The 20,556-nt window shown below is 38.1% G+C and overlaps 1 protein-coding gene across 1 annotated transcript in view; it reads left to right on the top strand.

The window, feature by feature from the left end:
- LOC124776164 (phospholipid-transporting ATPase ABCA3) overlaps positions 1-20,556 on the top strand; it is a 544,268-nt gene that overhangs the window by 496,811 nt on the left and 26,901 nt on the right. The window contains exons 25-26 of the mRNA XM_047251005.1: positions 10,233-10,413; positions 13,019-13,034. Of these exons, the coding sequence (XP_047106961.1) occupies positions 10,233-10,413; positions 13,019-13,034 (197 nt within the window). The remainder of the gene's footprint in view (positions 1-10,232; positions 10,414-13,018; positions 13,035-20,556) is intronic.

The following is a 20,556-nucleotide window of genomic DNA, read 5'->3' as shown; positions in this document are numbered from 1 at the left end:
CACCAATTCTTATTCCTGTTACCATGTCAATGGAGAGCACTCCACTGACAATCTTAAAGCACTGGTTTAGTCTCTTGTATCCTAGTTGTTCTAATTTCTGTTTCATGTTGGACCATCTCAGATTTCTTCTATGTAGCTCTACCACATTCCCCTAAGTAATATATTCTTGCTGTTACCTCTTTCATCAGTAGGCCTAATATAAGAAGTTCTCCCAGTTGCTCATCTGACCCATCCCATTCATTTCGGCAGTCTTGTTAGGGCATGTGCCATTAGATTTTTGTTTCCTTTGATATATTCTATACGAAATTTATATTCCTGCAATGGTGATGCCCATCATGACAATCTTGGTGTAAGCAATTTGCACATTTACAAGGTGCAAAGTACTAGGTGATCTCAGTAGACTACAGTTTGAGCACCATATAAATAATATAGTTGGATTTTTTGAATGCATGTATAACAGCCAATGCTTCTACCTCACTAGTTGTATACAACCTTTCACAACTATGTAATAACCCTGCTTGCAACTGCAATCACACAAAATGTTGGTTGGCCTTCATTTATCTAGATTTGGAATAAGTAGGTGCCTAATCTTACACTAGCTGAGAGTTCTTCATTAATCCAAATTCCAGTTTTATATCTACGTGATGTAGTTGTTTGGGCATTAGTCAAGGCATGTTATATTTCTGCAGAGGTGTTCTGACATTCTTGTGTCCAGTGTCAAGTTATATTTTTCCTAAGCAGACTAATGGTTCTGCATTCATGTACTAGTCCTTTATGAACTGACCAAAAATTATTACCTTCTTAAAAATCCTTTTAGCTGCTACCTGGTTTTGGGAACTGGAATATTCTTTATTGCACTAATCTTTGTAGTATTAGGTAGAGTGCCTTTTTCATTGATCAGGTGCCCTAAAAACTTTATCTTCTTCAGCCTAAAATATTATTTTTGCAGATTGGCCAATATTCCTGATGTTTAGAAGATTTCAGTAGACAATTTCGCAGCCCTAAATGCTCTTCCCATTTTGCTGTTACTGTTAATATGTCATTTATTAATTCTGTTAATTGACTGCTCAATTTTGATCGCTAAAAGTGCATTGAGAGCCATTATAAATATGTCTGCACTTACATTGAGACTGAACGGTAGTACCTTGAACGGATAATTTCTCCCAGTATATACAAAAGCTGTATATTTTCATGACTAATCTTCTAACCTAATTGGCAGTATGAGCTATGAAGGTCTATATTTGTGAAGCACTTGGTCCCTTGACAATTCTGTATGTGTTTGTCAGATGTTTTCTGGATGGGTTCTGACTGGCACAGTTACTGTATTTATGACATGGGCCTCTACCACTAATCTCACTTTTCATCCTGGTTTAGGCATGACTAAAAGAGGACTGCAGTATGGGCTCTTTGATGGTTCAATTAAGTCCTTACTATTTCTTCATCTACTGGCTTGCTCTGTCTCCAAGGAATAGGATAGGGCATATTGCAATGCGTAGGTTGAAATATTAACCAGTTGTTCCCTTTGTTCTAGGTCAAGGCCATCAGCTTCTTTGGATTTGTCTTGCACCTGTTCTAATATACCAAGAAGCTTCATACTTTCTTTTTTAAGTGGGTGTTTCTTTTACTTTTACTTTCCATAATGATGGTAGACAGTGGAAACCCCATAACTTTATCTGTCTGTGAAAACTCTTAATTTCAGTAACCAATAATTCCATAACCAAAGAGAGATTTGAAAGTGCATGGATTTCTCTAATTTGTCAATAACTAGGTTTCTGCATACAGTTACAAATGTAAGAACTTCCAGTATCACTTTGTGTTACTTTTTAAGAAACTGTTTCTGCTTCACCTGCAAAATTTAACAAAGTAGAGTTACGAGGTTTTCATTGCCTGCCATTGATAATTTGTATTCGATTCGCGTGACCTGTTTTCTCCCTGATGAGATCTACTTGTCGCAAAAACTAAAGCTACCAGTCAAGGAGTCTATTTTTAAGTCCTTCTCTCTTATGGTACCTAATTCAATGATACGGTCCTCAATTAATTTATAAACAACAAGGAACACACATACCAAAGCTGCATTTCCTATTTTAACCTACAGCACTATGTGTATCCGTATGTTTTGTGACCTGGTACTGATTACTCCAATGATCTTACAGTTATGGGTAGGAAATGTTGGGAGTTCTGTCTTTGGGATAATTTCTTAAATAAATCATTTGATATCATGATTGTGGAAACTTCAGTATCAAGTACTACTTTTACAAGGGCATCTAATATTTTGGCACATATAGCTGAAACTAATACCGTCAGTTATACATGTTCACATGGATTTACATCTTATGTTAATTCTTCAATCATATTCATTCTATCATTGTGCCTAAAGAAGTGTACTTGGAGTTGATAGCCCCTTCTAGCTTCTCTATCAACCAATGCTCTGGGGGATGATCTGCTCATCTCCAGTTTAAAGTTATGCGTCTATTGTCCTCTTCTACCTCTGAGATTGGCGTTTGTTTCCCCTCAATCCTTGATTAACTGTGAGTCTTGGTTCTGGTAAATTCTCGTTCCAGTGTTGCTGATTATTATTGATGTTGTATCTTGGATTACATCTTCTATCATATCTTCTTTGATTATTCCAGTTTTGTCTAGAATTGTTATTCTCATTCTGAAGTCTTTGTCCTGTGTGCTGTCTGTTATTATTGCTTGGTATACTACCATTACTTATCTCCCTTCTGTTGTTTCCACTCTGATGTCCACTGTAATGCAATTTCCTATTATGAGGTGGATTAATATTTGTTGAACTTTGTTCTCTTTTTCATATCTTATTGTATCAAACCGGTAGTGTCAAGGTGAAATATGCTCACTATTTTTATATACGTGAATTTAGCATATTTCATGACAGCACTCACTTTTCCGTGGATGTTTATAAGATGATATTTAATTTTTTTGTGTTGGTTGAAGTCGTCTAGTGAAAGTATGATTCCATAGTGCTGTTTCGTTAGCTGCGGAAATGTCCTGGTTCAATGCGTTTGCCTCATTTTTGGTGCTTCAAATACCATTTTTCCGAATGTGCTTCCTTCTTGATATTTATATAAAAAAGTAGTAGAATAACTCATTTTTACTGGTCACTTGCAAATTATTATAACGGGGACCTGTACATTGTTCCACCGTCACACACCGAGTGTTCACTGCCGGCTGACTGTGGTCAAAGTCAACTCCAGCATCAAGGACATTTCACACAACACACGAGCTTCCACTTGTAATCAGTCTCTTTGATATTATTCGTCACATCTACTAATATTAATCAATATGCTGTCACTCTACAACATATAAGCAAATTAACATAAAATAAGGCAAATTACAATTCACAAAAAATATTCTGACAAAATATAAGAAAACATTTACAACCTCCCTCATTAGATTTGGCATCAACAAATCCGGCAGAAAATAACACATCTCCCAGATCCATTACAAAGGGCAGACATGAAGTCTTCCAAGTTCTCTTCTGCAACGTGTTGGTTTCTCTCATATTTCCACAGGTAACTTGACCTTCAGTATTCTTAAAATAACCTTATGTTTGATGTATTTGTCCAATAGGTGCTTTATTTAGATATTTCTCAAAGTATCTTCTTAAGTTCCCACTCCTGTATGAAAATGATTCAGGATTACAAACCTCCTTATCAAGTCATTCTTGTATACCTTTTGACCAATAATGGTTTAAAAATGCCTTCTCAAATTCCTTGTATGTTTTGCAGGTGTCCATCACGTTTGTAGCCCATAAATTACCATGTCCTAGTCTATATCCAGACACATAACTGATTTTTTTTTCTGTTGTGATGTTACCCGAGGTAGCATTCTTCAGAAATTATGGATAAACCCAGCAGGATTCACGATTATTTTATCAGGAGAGAACATCTGGAACTGTCTGCGCTTTATCAATTTCTCCTCCATCAGCATGTTAGCATTGACACCAAACTATGACAGATTCCCATTATAAGCATGTTCATTCAGACTGCTGTACTTGTACTGATTCACATGTGTGTAATCACACAGTTACTAACGTCTGTGCTTATTGTCTCCACTATCCTGTGTAACCATTTCTACTTTTGATTGCCCCTCAAATCTCCTGGAAACCCTTTGTGTGTGTTTGCATCTTTTGTGTAACTTTGCTTTTCCAATTAGTGAATTTTGTTCCAAGCAGATTCCATACTTTCTCAAGTTCTTGATCCCGCTTATTTGGTAGGGGTAAGCCTTCATTTGTTATGTTCTCCAGTGCTTCTTTAATGCCTTTATTGATACGTAGCAAAACTTGTTGTTCCTTATCCACCATCCAGTCACCTGTTTGGTAAATTGTATTTGCTCTTGAGCTTAGTTTACATTGTACAGCTTGTTCAACATCTCTCCTTTCTCTTTAGGCAATGTATAACTTCATCTAAGACTGTAGCAAAATTTTCTTAGTTGGTAACCCTTCCACTATTGCTGACAAGTTATTCACTTTTGTTGAACAATTCTGTTTGTTTCATAACCAGATTATTTATTGTAGTTGACAAATTGTTACAGTGGCTGAGATGTTCACTTGCCCTGTAGCTGTACTGCTTTCAGTGGCCAATATGTTTGACTGTTCAGTAACCACGTTTAGCTGTTCAGTAGCTATACTATTGACTGTGATTGACGTATTTGCCTGTTTGTCAGTTAGATTCATAACTGTTGTCAATTAAGGTCTCATCTGTTCGAAAGACCAGCTATAGGATCATTACCCTCTCCCTGACTCAGTGCTACAGCTTGCTCTAAACTGGGTTCGTTACTAGTCCACACATTTGCTTGCTGTTCCCATTGGATCTTGTAATATGATCAAGTTTTTACCACAACACGAAACACATAACATAAATATATTCATATTTATATGTAACACTTTCTAGCTACTGAATGTCAGTAACAGAAATTGCAAAAAGATTCTACAGTCTAACAGAATTTCTACGTAGACCATAGTGGTGCAGGCAATGAGCTATAATGTCTCTCTCATGCTTTCCTGAACACTAATGGTAGTTAGCTTGAAATTCATTTATGAAGGACCCCCATCATTGTGGATGGCTGGATACTCTGCTTGGCTGTGGTTTATGTAAGTTCATTCTCTCCAACAACTATACACCAGGATTAATACACATACAATACAGAGACAAGATCCCACAGAACACTTGCACATACTTTCACTCTTGGAAATGCACCGTTTATAAAATGAAACACGTTTAAATAACTTTTCAGCACACTATTATATCCTTGAGGAAAATTGCAGTCCCGTCTCTTCAGTATTTTTAATACATTTGTCACAATAGTAAAGTAAAATAAAAGTATCTTTAATCGTAGACAACAGCGAGTTACAATTCTGTTCAAGATTTGTACGCGTCTACCCTTGATTGCATACCACAACAGTGTGTGTCACCTGTCTCTGGTTTTCTCTTTAGATTTAGCTCTCCAAGGAGCAACTACAGCCCAAAGATAAAATGCATCTCTCTTGCAGAGGCAATGCACTACATACCTGTATTTCAGAATTTATCATTAAAACAATAGAGAGTTTGTGGAACCCATCAGCTGATCGGGTTCCTAAACATATATTAAATAAAATATCATATGCTAGTGTAGTCTCGGGGGCCGGGATATTACAACAGAGATCAGTGATCATGATGTAATTACAGTGACTATGGTTATGAAAGTTAATAAATCACTTGAGAAGGCAGGGAGAGTGTTTCTGCTAGAAAGAGCAGATAAGCAGTTGTTAGCATCTCACTTTGAAAATGGATTGACATCACGTAATTCCAGTAATTTGGATGTAGAGGAATTATGGGCAAACTTTGAGCAGTTTGTAAGTCATGGTTTGGAGAATTATGTGCCTAGTAAGTGGATTAAGGACAGAAAAGACTCACTGTGGTTTAATAACAAAATTCAAAAACTGTTGAGGAGGCAGAGGCTGTTTCAGTCTCGGTTCAAAAGGGGATGCACAAATGACAATGAGCAAAGGTTAGTAATGATTCTTGCACATGTGGGAAGATCTATGCTTGAAGCATACAACTACTGCTGTCGTACCTTAGCAAAAGATCTAGCAGAGAACCCAAGAAAATTTTGGTTCTATGTAAGATCACTTTGCAGGTCTAGTTCTTCCATCTAACCACTAGTTGACCAGTCTGGCATGGCAGTTAAAGATAGCGAAACTGAAGCCGAAGTTTGAAATATCACATTTAAGAAATCATTTATTCAGGAGAATTGTACAAACATACCACCATTTGACCATTGAACAGATTCTGTGCGGACAAGACAGTAACAAGCATCCCTGGCTTAGAGAGAGGCAAAAAGAATTGAAAGCAGGTATGATGCTGGTCCGGATGGAATCCCAGTTCAGTTTTACAAAGAATACTATACAGCATTGGTCCCTTCCCCAGCTTGTATTCATCATGAATCTCTCACCCAGTGTAAAGTCCCAAGTGACTGGAAAAACACAAGTGATACCTGAATATAAGAAGGGCAAAAGAAAAGACCCACAAAATCACAGGCCAATATCCCTAACATCAGTTTGCTGCATAATCCTTGAACATATTTTCAGTTTGGAATAATAAATTTTCTTGAGACTTGAGTCAGGGAAGTGGTGTCACATATGCTCAACTGTGCAGACAATTTGGTGCATAAGAAAAACTATGGACATTCAAGAGAGGACAAGGTGCACTTGTTACAAAAACTGGTGTTTGCATGTTTCAAGGATGCTTGATACAATTTACAGAATGTGCATGATAGTAACCTACTTCATTATGCACATCAAATTGCATGTGACAGAGATTACAGTGATTTTAAGAGAAGCAGTGGATGGCTGCATAACTTCAAAGAGTGCTACCAAATTGGAAGAAGTAAGATAATGAAATTTCAAACAGAGCTTCACCTTGATGATGCACAGTGAACTGTGGAATTTGCCCAAAAATTTGTAGATGAAATAAACAAAGTTATTCGATCATTCAGTAAAGTATTTGTTTTCAACTCCAACCAATCAGTACTTGAAGAGGGAATGCATATGGAAGGAACCCTGGAAATTAGAAGTACCAAGGGAGTTGTGTCAATATCAAATAACAGTGATGTCTTAAAGCATTTGTATACAATTATACTGACTGTTAATCTGGATGATAAACTGGCTGGAATGTTATCTATTGTGGTGCAAGAAGTTGGAAGTGCTCTGCCCCCTACAGTTCTTTCTCATGCGCATGATCTTGCAAGGACAGTCAGCAATATTTGTGTCACAGCAAACAAGAGTGGGAAAATGGACATAAATGCAACAGCTGTGGTTTGAGCACTGCTTTTAGCCAGTAGCTGGTCAAAATAACTTTCTTTTGCTTGATTCCTGGTCTCCGCATAAAAATCATATTCCTTTCAAGCAAGCTGTCCCTCCTGAAAAGTGAAATTGCAGTTCAGATCACCTTGAACCACTGAACAAATTTAGCCTCTGGATGTTTGTTTTTTCATGACTATAAAAGATATTATCACACTGTCTGCAGCTATGCCTTAAAGGTAGCCAGTTTCACGATAAGCTACATGACAGATTGTTTTGCATTTGGTTGCATGCCATCACATTCCATCAGTTGTCATCACCCTGTTACACCAATATGATTCTATATGCATTCTTTAAGACTGGATACCTAGTTGAATGTTATGTATGGTTTGTAACTCCCAAGGAGTTTGCCTGCAATCTTAATGGTGTTCATTGTACAAGTTAATGGTTTGTTTTGAATATTGCTCGAATGTCGATGATGTCTGTTTCGTGAAGTTTAATACATACATCTCATTGGAGGTTGATCTCTGCACCTCTTGGACACTCATATTCCATTGCCCTCCTGATGCACATGGGGAGTCATTAGCACCTAATATTTTTCCTGTCACGATTGTTAATAAAACACTTTCAAACAAGACTTAGTAAATACTGAACTTGCGACCTCGCCCTAAAGGGGTTCCTCGTTAGACAAAATTTCTCGTTGGCACGATGAATGGCAGTTAGCTCTACCTGTAGAAAACTGTAAGTTAATGTAGATGAGTAAGAGAAACAAACCCTTATTATTCAGATGTAACATTAATAGTGTCCTGGCATAATGTTGCAAAGCGATGTGAACTGGAATGAGCATTTAAGGATTATGGTGGGGAAGATGAAAGGTCAGCTTCAGTTGCAACTTGTTCTCGAGTACAGTTCAAGTGTTTGGGATCTGTGCAGGTCAGATTAAAGGAAGACATTGAAGCAATTCAGGGACGGGCTGCTAGATTTGTTACCAGTACTTTCTAACAACACGCAAGTGTTACGGAGATGCTTTGGGAACTCAAACAGGAATCTCTGGTCGATTGATTTGGGGGAGGGGATGAATCAGTGTGGTCATCGGTCCCATCGGATTAGGGAAGGAAATCGGCCATGCCCTTTCAAAGGAACCATCAGACAGCCGTTTTTGCCTCGCTCTGTTTGTGACTGGAACAGGAGAGGAAATGACTAATAGTGATGCAGGGTACCCTCCACCATGCACAGTATAATGGCTTGCAGAGCATTTATGTAGGCGTAGATGCAGGTGTCACCACTGAACGTGCGCAACATTATAGGCATTGATAATTCATTTGCACATCTGGTGGGATTACCGAAAGATGTAGTACTTGCTTCAAGCAAATGCACTACAGGAAAATGACAGTAAAAATTAAAGCATTATGTTCAGACTTAATGCTCCCATTCATAACCAAAAAACACAAACCGTCAGAACTTCACATAGAGTGAAAGTCAGGTGGGATACCCACATAGGAAACTTATGTAGCAGATTAGAATGTATGAGCTATTTACTGCATGAACTAAAGAGCTGTGTTAGCAAAGAACACCTATGTTTGTTTCACATTCTTCACATCCCATCTGAGTTATGGAATATTGTTATGGCTCTAAATTAGTGTTTAAACAACAAAAAAGACTATCAGCTTCACTGCAGGATTTAAATTACATGAATCATGTAGGTGTCATTCCAAATGACTCCATGTAATGGCAGTACCTAGCTGTGTCTTTCTCAGTCAGTTCATTGCCATAACACAAGAACTGAGAGTAACCTGCAATAGCTGTAAATAATTTGATCTTGCCTACTTCAGTAAATTAATTGAGAGTGCCCTCATATTGCCAAAAACAAATTTAGGACTAGCATTGTAAAATGGATGAAAAGTAAATGATTTTATTCTGTTCAAGAATTCCAGTAACCTAAATTTTTTATACCAGTGAATTATATATAAACAGTAGACTGTGTTGTGTAGCTACATGTACATAATTATTGAAATATTTATTTGATGACATTGATTTGCAAAAATCTATCTATTATTCCTAATTGTAAAGTGTCCCAATAGGAGTGCAGTAGCTTCTGTATTGTCCTCCTGAAAACCAAATAACTGTTTGTCGCTATCTATAATGACAAATTAACTCCACCTCTTCTGCAATTCCAACCAAAATACAGTTTTTATGGATTTAGCTCCAGCTAACTTTGAGGAGCAGGAACTAAACACTAAAATGACCAACACTTGAGCTGTTTTCCAACACAGAAGCCTACTTCTATGCATTGCACAGTCATCCCTGACGGCACGTTGACAAGAGCTTAATTGGGGGACTGCAAGCAGTTGCCGTATGAATTGGCTAGCCCTTATTGACAGGAACTGTCTGCAATGGTTCCTGTGTTTTCTTTAATAGCTATTCTCCAGAAAGAGATGTGCTTCCCCTAGTAACTCGTGACTGGATGTAGGCGTAGTCTTGTGATCTATTGCTGTTGCCTGGCGAGGAACCCAATGGTCTGTAGCTCTTTGTGCATTGCATGGCAGTCTGGGAGTATACTTGAAAATTTGCTTGGCTGCCACAGACAGAATGAGCAGTGCTTTCCATGACTCACACATTGTAGCCATCACACGTGTTGTGGATGGTGCCCCTGGGCACAATAGCAAATTGTATGTACAAATGTTCAAAGGTGAATAAGGCATATGATGTGTAACAACTGAAAAAAGTTGGTAATCACTGTGAGGAACTGTTTGTTCTCATCAGTGCAACTTGCTAGTGCAGCATATATTTGGATTATCATTATTCACATAGCAAATGTCTGAGTATGCTCCTCAAATATTCCAAGGAGCAACTATTGTAAATATCTGCTTTCTCTATGACAATTCATATCTTCTTTGTCCAACTATGTAATTGTTAATTGAATTCACTGTTACAGCATGGAAGAGTGTGAAGCATTGTGCACTAAATTAGCTATTATGGTTAATGGACAATTCCAGTGCCTTGGCTCTTCACAACATCTTAAAAACAAATTTGCTGAGGGTTATACATTAACTGTGAAGTTGAAGAAGCCACGAAAGGAAAATCACATGCAAGACAGTGAATATTCTCACAATAGTGTGTCTGCCATAAAGGCTTTTATTAACGACACATTTTCAGGTGAGTAGCAGATTGCCAAATGAAAAATTTATCCAAGTAACTGTTACGTATTTTGTAAATACATTACTGGTAATGCATGTTTGCACTTACAATGTAACCACTTCATTATTCATAGCATAACATGATACAAGGTCCACACCTACTTTCCTAACTGCACAGATACTGACATCCAAAACATGTGGGGAGGGAGGGGGGGGGCGGGGGGGAAGGAGACTAACAAGGCTTCATCATTCTTAGTGGTTTATCGAAATTGTATGCCCTCATTGTTCAGTGAAGAATGCACTGAACTTAACATTTAGGACCTGCCCACAGAAGACACACACTTTGATATTACTCCCAGTCTAGCACTCAATTACCAAAATTTTTAATCTGCATATACTCAACAAAATATTTATTTATTCCATTTCATTGTAGCCCATAACCAATAATTTAAACAAAGGCTGTATTGATTCTCACAGAAATTATGCAAGATACATTAATACTTAATTTTATCCTACACAGGGCTACCTCCCCTCGCTGTAACTATTTGTAATAATAATAATAATAATAATAATATTAAAAAAGGTATTTCTACTATGAATGAAAACTACACCTACTACCAAATCTATGTCTGCTATTGTTGTGATAACTTCAGTTTCTGTCTGTCACATTAAACAATACACTCCAATGTGCCCTGGTCCACAGGCTCGGCCTTCCGGTTCCTCAGGCACTCGGGGTGTGGTGTTTGTATCTGTCTCTTCCATTGTTTGTTGGCTCCCTGGTTGCAGGGGAGGATTCTCCTACTCCACGGGAGCTTTGCTGTTGCCAGTGAAGAGCACAGCCGCATGCCAGCCCACGTCATCCCAGTTCTGGCGCCTCAGGCGGCGAGACACGGACCGTGTCCATATTTCTCTACGTTGTTGTTATTATGGTGGCTGCACAAGTGGTTGTCGGCAGTTCTTCAGCCACAACTGTTGACTGCTGCTGCCTTCCTGCATTGCTTCTTAATCTTCTGTTGCAATCTCTCACAGTGCAGTAGGCAGGGGTCGATTGATAAGATAGTGCGCTACCCGAGCCTTTCTTGAAATAGCATCAGCAGTATTGTCCAAGATCTGTCATTCTGTTTCCCAATTCAATATTCCTTGACATCGAGTGTTCTGTTCTGATTCAGTTGCTACCAATCAGTATCAGCTTATCAACATACAGCAGACATCACTAGATAGTATGTTCTTTCATTTCATTTTTACCACTGGGTCTGTCTTTTACCAGTTCAATGATGGTAGGTGGCACAGGGGCTGTGACCAGCCGAGAAGTGTGTCAGGCCTCTTGACGGATTCAGGTGCTCTGTTCCCAGTCTTTCTTTTATGTTTGTCAAAAAACTAAAGGTGCACCTTGCTGTTTGGGCATCATCCCATTCTTTTTACCATAGGCAAAGGCTCTGATTTTGAATTTGATGCTTGCTCATGGCCCATAAATTCAGCACTTCATGATATTGTTCTTTCTTCAGCCAATACATCACCACTTTTTCCCGTATGTGGAGATTGAGAGGACATAATCAAAGTGTTACTTGCAGCAGCTCAAAGTACCAAGATCTCCCGTGAACAGAAGAAGTATTCCACTTGGCACCCTGGTAACTATCCGTGCTGGTGTTATGACCGAAGTCTTTGAACCCAAGCACCTGCACAGTATCCCACGATTGCAGTTAAGATAGCATTATGAAAGATTCTTATTCTTCACATTGGCCGCTTGTAATCGTAACTGGTGAGACTAATAATTTTGTTCACCATGTTCTTGGTTTTCTTGCTCATTTCTTTAATATGTTCACCATAACTTTGTCATTCATCCAAGAAGATGCCTAAGTATCTGGTGTTGATCTTTCTCTTAAGGGACCTTGTAATGGATCTGGGAGATGTATTATTTTCTACCGGATTTGTCGATACCAAATTGTAAATGTTTTCTTATATTTTTGTCAGAATTTTTTTTTAAATTGTAATTTGCCTTATTTTATGTTAATTTACTTATATTTTTGAGAGTGACAGCATATTGATTACTATTAGTAGATGTGATGAAGAATATCAAAGAGACTGATTACAAGTACAAGCTTGTGTGTTGTGTAAAATGTCTTTGACGCTGGAGTCGTCTTTGACTGTAGCCAGTCGGCAGTGAACTCTTGGTGTGTGTTGACGGTAGAACAATGTGCAGGTCGCCGTCATAATAATTTGCTAGTGAACAGAAAAATATGAATTATGTCACTACTATTTTTATATAATCTTTAAGAAGAAACCACATTCGAAGAAATGGTATTTGAAGCACCAAAAATGAGGCAAATGCATTGAACCAGGTCATTTCTGCAGCCGACGAAACTGCATTATGGAATCATACTTCTACTAGACGACTGAAGCCAAGACAAATATCATCTTGTAAACATTTCACAGAAAAGGTACTGTCACGAAATATGCCAAATTTAAGTAAGTAAAAATAGTGAGCATATTTCAACCCATAAGCTAATTTCATGATCGGGTCTTTTAAAAGATTCCCTTTAACAGCATATATGTGGTCCTTTCAGGCACAACAAGCAGTTTGACTCCTTGGCACCATCAATGTAATTGTTGAAGGACTATGTTACATCCGTCTTCCCAGCTGCTTCTGGAGATTCCCCAGTATTCTACCTGTAAATTGAAATCTACCATCTGCTCAACCCATGACTGAGCCTACATGACCATTCAGTTTCATATCCATATAAAATGTTACACCCAGGTATTCGTATCAGTTGGCTGATTTCAACAGTGACTCATTGATAAAATATCAAACAATGGAAAATCCAGGATGGAATGTAACAATATTGTGAAAAGGGAAGTTGCTACTCACCATATAGTGGAGATGCTGAGTTGCAGATAGGCACAACAAAAAGACTGTCGCAAATATAGCTTTCGGCCAGTAAGGCCTTTGTCTAAATTAAATAACAAACACACACATACAAACTCACACAAATGCTACTCACACACACAACTGCAGTCTCAGGCAGCTGAGGCCACACTGCCTTTAAAGTTATTGAATAGTTTATAGAAGTTTTCCCATTTATCATTCACATTTTTTACACTGTGAACTGATTACCGTTTGTCATTTTCTAATACCACCGTAAGTTAATTATAATTAAATTTTCTTTTATACATAAATGTATCACTTTTACTTGTATTGACATTCCCTACATCAATCTTCATAGTAAGGACTCTGTGGTCAAATATATTGTTTTCTATGGTGTTTATGTTTATGTTCTTCTTTGTTATGTTTGTGAGAATGTGGTCAATGCATGTCTGTGTTCCTCCAGTAATACTTGTAGGTTCTGAGTTTATGTGGAAAAGAGATTATAAGATTAACACAAACAAAAGTAAAACTTATTATATTAAGAAATTAGATCATAAAAGTAGTAAGTGAGTATTTTTATTTTGGCAGCAAAATAACTGACTGTCGACAGAGTAGAGAGAATATAAAATTCAGTGTGGCAGTAGCAAGATAAGTGTTTCTGTAAAAGAAAAACTTGTTAACCCTTTTGCTGCTGCAGCCATGCATCCATCTAGCCAGGTCAAGCACACCATTGAGGCTGTCTAATCCTGGTACCTGTGCTAATGGCTTTCCCCATCAACCTGCAGCTGAGCTCACCACTTGGCCGAGCACACCCTGTGCTGAATATTTCTTGAGCCATGGTGTTTGTGGTTGTCTCGCCTTCTCAGTGTGATCACTGACACATGATGTATCTCAATACTTTTTCCATGGCTTTGAATCGTCAGATGAATTACTGGACACACATGATGTGCATTGAAACTGCTTATGTTGCTAAGAATCACTATATTAAACGATATGTAGAATTAATTAATGTTAGCTTTGCCATCTTAAGCTAACTGCAATTAATGAAACATAATTTCACTCCTGACACGTTTCACTTTTATTTACAAAGCATCTTCTGTGTTCACTGGTTTTCCTGCTTCATGTTTACATCCTTTCACACCTCTGCTTTCCCTCTCTTCATTAGTGGAGGTTGACTTCTAAAGACAACATTTTTGTACACAAATAGCTGGCAGTCTTTTTTGCCATTTTCAGCTTTTTCTTCCACTGCATTGGCACTGTACCTCACCCCATTTGTGGAACTCGAGTTCCAAGTGAGGCGAGCTACAGTGCCAATGCAGTGGAAGAAAAAGCTGAAAACTTCAAAAAAAAAACTGCCAGCTATATGTAAACAAAGACATCGTCTTTAGATGTCAGCCTCCACTAATGAAGAGAGGGAAAGCAAGTGGTGTGCAAAGGATGTAAACATGAAGCAGGAACACCAATGACCAGAGAAGATGCTTTGTAAATAAAAGCGAAATGTGTCTAGTGTGAAATTCTTCTTCATTAATTGCAGTAAGATTAAGACGGCAAAGCCAACAATAATTAATTGTTAGAGCTGCTGCAGAAGATGGCCATGTAAACAAACATGATGTTTGTTTAAATCATCAATGTAGCACTATGCTTCTTTTAGTTTTATGCTTAACATATGTAATAGATTTAATGGCAACTGAGAAATGCAGTTCATGTTTTTGAGAATGCAGTAATACTTCTAAAAATTGTTTCAAAATCAGAAATCCTAAGTGTTGGAGTATCTTTTACACCTTCTGAATATATTTTCCATCCTTCTTTTTGATCTTGGCTTTGGACTGGCACTGGCGAAGTCAAAAAAAAATATATATATATATATATATATATATATATATATATATATATATATATATATATATATATATATATATATATATATATATATATATATATATATTGTATACAATTTTTGTATTTTTTTTCTTTATTTTCTTTTTGTTGACATTTACTTTTAGAAAATTATCAATGTCATTTCTTCTCTTCTGAGTGATTATAGACAGTTAATAGTTTCGTTTAGTGTGATAGGCCTCAAAACATGGCACTACACATAGTGGTATGTTTCATGCTCTACATTTGTATCTTGTTTCTCAGCGCACTTTCTGCTTCGAGCATGCTGCGCACCGGTACATTGGCGTATGTTTCTTTGAGTTTTCCATCTCAGTGATCTTTGGAAAATGCCTCTCAGTAAATCTTAGAGAATTCTTGTCTCCAGACCACCTTCCTCTGCCAGCTTTCCTCCGTTCTTTTGCACAAGCTTCAACAAGCTCTCTTACCAGACACAAATGAAATTCCGCTAGTTGCATTTTTCATCCTGTTACTACTACTCTGTGGAGAGCATCGGCATTTAAAATGCACAGATCCAGTATGTGGCAAAAGAATTTTTTGTACCACTTGACAGTCTTTCGTGCTGATTGCACTGAACTCAGCAGCATGTCACAGCAGTCAACAGCACCCATACTCTTGTTGTTATCTGCAATACATTGCGGTTTCCTTAATCTTCCAACTGTCTTTCTGTTTGTCTTTTCCGTATCAACCATTTCTGCAGTATTACAGGTGGTCAGCATCCACACTTCTGTTTTGTCACACCATTTCATCACAAGGAGTGTGCCAGTGGACATCAACTGTATTTCTCCTCATTTTAGTTTGTTCTGTACTTTTGGCATGTTGCATATGTTTTTGCGAACAGTACCACATGCGCTTGTTCCATGGTTATGAAGCCAGAGGAACAGGCCTGGGCTTGAATACCAATTATGGACATAGAGCGTATGTCCCCTTCCTAAAAATGGTTTCATCAACGTTGCTACTACGTTGCCACTTTTCCTCAGATTGTGGAATTCAATTTCAGTATTTATGCCCATGTAAACAATGAAATCCAGGATATAACCCACCTGGCAGTTGCGTAGCACAAATGTTTTTATTCCAGAGCTACTTCTTTTGGAGGGAATGTGCTGTTTGAACAATAATCAACCTTTGAACAACAAGAGGCTTTCGTCAATGCAGAGCTTTTGGTATGGATGAAATGTGCTGCGAAATGTTGCGCGAATTTTATCAACAATATACCTAATTTTAAACAACCTGTCTTCTCCATTGTTTACAGAGTTATCACTGAATTGAAGCATTCTTAAAATTAACAGAAAACAGTCCCTGGACATAATTTCACCAAAAACAGGAGTGTTCAAGAGTATGTCAGTGGCAAAGTGGTCAACGATTTTCAGCTTTTTCACACGAGCCATTAGCATACAAACAGTGAAAATGAATACAGTTCCTTGAAACCTGTTTCGAGGAAAATCACTTTTCTTCCAGTCAAACGTATCACTTAAGCGAACTCTCTTCACTGGCACTTCACTATCACTCTCAGACTCATCAGATTCTGAATGATACTCCTCCCATGTTGACAGATGTGCTGTTCCAGCTGAAGTACTCGGCACAGGACTGTTCCTTTGAGATTCAGTTGAAGAATAATCACTACCATTGCTGTCAAAAATTTCATTCTCACTGTCGCTTCTAGTGAGAATTTCGATGATTTCTTCATCAGTACAACCACGGCGGCATGCTATTTTCTTCTCAAAACATTAACGTTGTCAACATTCAGTAAAAGCACAGACGAAAACTACAACACAAGAACACAGCAGAAAAAACTCGTGAGACTTCAACTGTGCCAGCGGAATGCTGAACAGCTCCTAGGCACTCGGCATGAATATACGCCTGGGTGCGTTAATGCGGCCAGAGGCCAGAGGCCATGGAAGAAGTGGCAGCGCAGCACATCTCAACATGTCAGGAGGACACGGGTGCCACTGAGGCAGTGGGTGTAGACACATTTAGAGTACCAAGTAGGACTGGTGGCACATGAAAACACATTCAGAGCACACAGGGACAGGTACAAAGGTGCGCGTTAATACGTCCGGAGCAGTTAAAGGGTTAATGGTAGATATAATATTAAATTTAAGGATGTCTTTCCTGAAAGTAATGGTTTGGTGTGTAGCCATCTATGAAAGTGAAATGTGGAGCTACAGAAGTATCTTGAAGAGTACATGTAATAGTACAAGAGAAGGAAAGTTACTGCTCACAATATAGTGGAGATGCTGAACTGCGATAGGCACAATAAAAAGATTCACAATCTTTTTGTTGTGCCTATCGCAGCTCAGCATCTCTGCTATATAGTGAGTAGCAACTTTCCTTCTTTTGTATTGTTACACTCCATCCTAGATTTTCCATTGTTTGAAGAGTACATGGGTATACCAAATAATTAAAGAAGATATACTGAATAAAATTTGAAGAAAAAAGAAATTTATGGCACAAAGTGAATAAAAGAAAGGATCATTAAGTTGCAGACATGCACAGTTAAAACACACTTGCATAAGGCTTTCAGTCACAGCCTTCATTAGTAAAAGAGAGACACCCACCATTCTTACACAAGCAAGCACACCTGATGCACACTCGACTGCCAACTCCAGCATCTCTGGTGCGAGATGGTGGATTGGCGGTCTGTGTGCATGTGTTTATGAATGGTGTGTGTCTCTCTTTTACTGTTGAAGGCTGAGGCTGAAAGCTTTATGTAAGTGTCCTTGTGCCTGTCTGCAACTTAAGGTGTCTTCTGTACAATAAGCAGCAATCCCTCTTTACCTACATTGTTTATACTCCTACCTGGAGTTTCGTAGAGGAATTGTCAGTTTGGTAATGGAAGGATGTGTGGGGAGTAAAAATTATAGAGTGTGATGACCAAGGCTTAAGTACAATAAGCAAATGTTTGCTGGTTGAGTAGTTATTCAAAGATGAGACTTTCGAAAAATGTGAGGTGAGTTAGAAATGTAATGAGACTGACAACACTGTGAGGAATGTGGCAACACTGTGTTGTTCTACTTGTGTAGACAGGAATATTCATCTCTTCCAGAAGCTCAGTTCGAGTTTCACCTCACTTGATTTTTGAGAGCGCCATCGCTGAAGTTGTGCTTTTGTTGTGTGTTACGAAAATGGAACAGAAGAATTTACAGCAACTTTATGCAATCAAGGTTTGTGTTAAACTCAGGAAATACACAAGTGCGACTTTTGAAAAGTTGGAGCAGGTCTATGGAGAACATTCCTTACTGAGAGCAAAGTTTTTCGCTGGCACAAATCATTTTTGGTAGGCGGAGAACACATTGGAGATGAACCTAACTCAGGGAGATCTCCAGCTTCAACTGACAAAAACATCAAACGTGTGCGTTCTCTTGTGAGATCGGACAGACATTTAACAATAAGGATGTTAAACTTAAAGACTTTCACTATAGATCAAAATTTGACTGAAAATATGCACGCGCGGTAGGTTTGTGCCAAAATGGTCCTGGAAAACCTCTCACAACTGAGCAGAAGAACAATCGAAGAAAGGTGTGCATTGATCTTCTCTAAAGGATTACCATTGACCGTGAATGGGTCAGTCATGTGATCGCAGGTGATGAAGCCTGAATTTTGAGTATGAACCTGAGACAAAGTGGCAAGGTGAGGAGTGACACACTGAGACACCTTCTCAGCCAGGAAAAGCTCAAATGAGCAAATCGAAGATCAAAGTAATAGTGATTTGTTTTTTTGACAGAAGGGGTATCGTGCATAAGGGATTTGTTCCTCCAGGACAGACTGTCAACCAAGTGTTATACAAAGATGTCCGTGCAATATTCAGGAAAGGGGTGAATCAAGTGAGACCAGACATTGCAGACAAGTGGACACTGCATCACAAGAATGCCTCATATCACACAGCCACTTCCGGCATGCAATTTTTGACCTCAAAAGGCATTCCTGTTGTTCCACGGACTCCCTGTTCACCTGATCTGTGTCTTGTGACTTTTTTCTTTTCCCGAAATTGAAAAAATATCTTAAAAGGATGCTATTTTTGGATCGCTAAAAGAACATTCAAAAGAATGTGACTGTCATGTTAAAGGCTCTACCAACTGAAGTCTTCAATGCTGCTACCATGACCAGGAACAACAACTCCTCTGGTGTATAGCTGCCGGAAGGAACTACTTTGAAGGAGCAATATTGTTTTCTGACAAAAATCAAAACTTTAGTAGATAAAAAATTAGGCTCATTACTTTTCTCGCACACCTCATAGACTTGGATGGAGAGATGTACCAAAACAGTCTTTGGACTGAACACCACAACAGTATAATGTTTACTGCCAAACTTGATTATGCTTTGATTGTTGTGAATCACTCTCATCCCTTCATAGTCGATGTCACTCCGTACGGTAATTTTGTAATTTGTAATTTATTTGCGTGAAACATGTAATTACATGCATAGCAATTGGTAGTACAATACAACAGTATACAATCTAATTTTACTTTATAATAGAAGCTTAAGAATGTAGTCCAAATTATTTGGCATAATAATACTTTAGATTTTAGTTTGTACAGTAGGCTATAGAAGCACTCCTCAATGAGCCACGATTTTAGATGTTTTTTGAATGTCTCTCCAGTTATTACCTTCAGTTCATTTGGCAGTGCATTGAAGTATTTTGCTCCATTAATATATCGACTGTTTGCAGTTTCTTTCAGTCTTCTGTGTATCTTATGGTAATTTTGTACTTGTCTAGTATTTTGATCAGGAATTTCTGCATTACGAGAGGTATATTTCTTATCTTCTACAGTTAATACTCATTTTCTGGCTGGGTAATTTTCCATTCACAATGCCAGAATAATGATACAGTGGTTTGGGGAGCACTAACTCACGTCACTGTCTCAGCCACCGAATTTGCCCAATCATAACCCTTCTGGAATGCTGCAGCCTGTAATTTATGTGACCTGTGCACAGACATTTGGGGGCCACGTACATCAGATACCTACCGTTTACCCATCGGATCCGTGCCATGTAGAATTGATGATGTATTGTGTTCCAAAGGTAGACCAAAATGCTAGTAACAATGGGTCATAATGTTTTGGCTCATCATTGTATAGACTTACAGGTTCCTTTTATTATGTCACACTCTGCATATTGTCTTTACGGTACTTCACTTTGGAATATTTTGTTTGTGGTTGAGTAACAGTTTGTGCTGAGAAAACCTACAGGTAGGGCACTGTTCTTCTTGTTGTTACATAAAGGAATCAGAAAGACAAACTTGCATAGAAATATTAAAGTGGTTTCTATCAGTAAATAAATTCACATTTGCTTTGGATGGGTTAATGTATAATGCAAAATTTCTCAGTTATACTTTATTTATAAGACCTGTGATGGTGTGGCCTGCA

Source organism: Schistocerca piceifrons, chromosome 2, assembly GCF_021461385.2.
Source record: "Schistocerca piceifrons isolate TAMUIC-IGC-003096 chromosome 2, iqSchPice1.1, whole genome shotgun sequence".
In the NCBI taxonomy this organism is placed as follows: domain Eukaryota; kingdom Metazoa; phylum Arthropoda; class Insecta; order Orthoptera; family Acrididae; genus Schistocerca; species Schistocerca piceifrons.
This window is presented reverse-complemented; position numbering and strand designations above follow the sequence as displayed.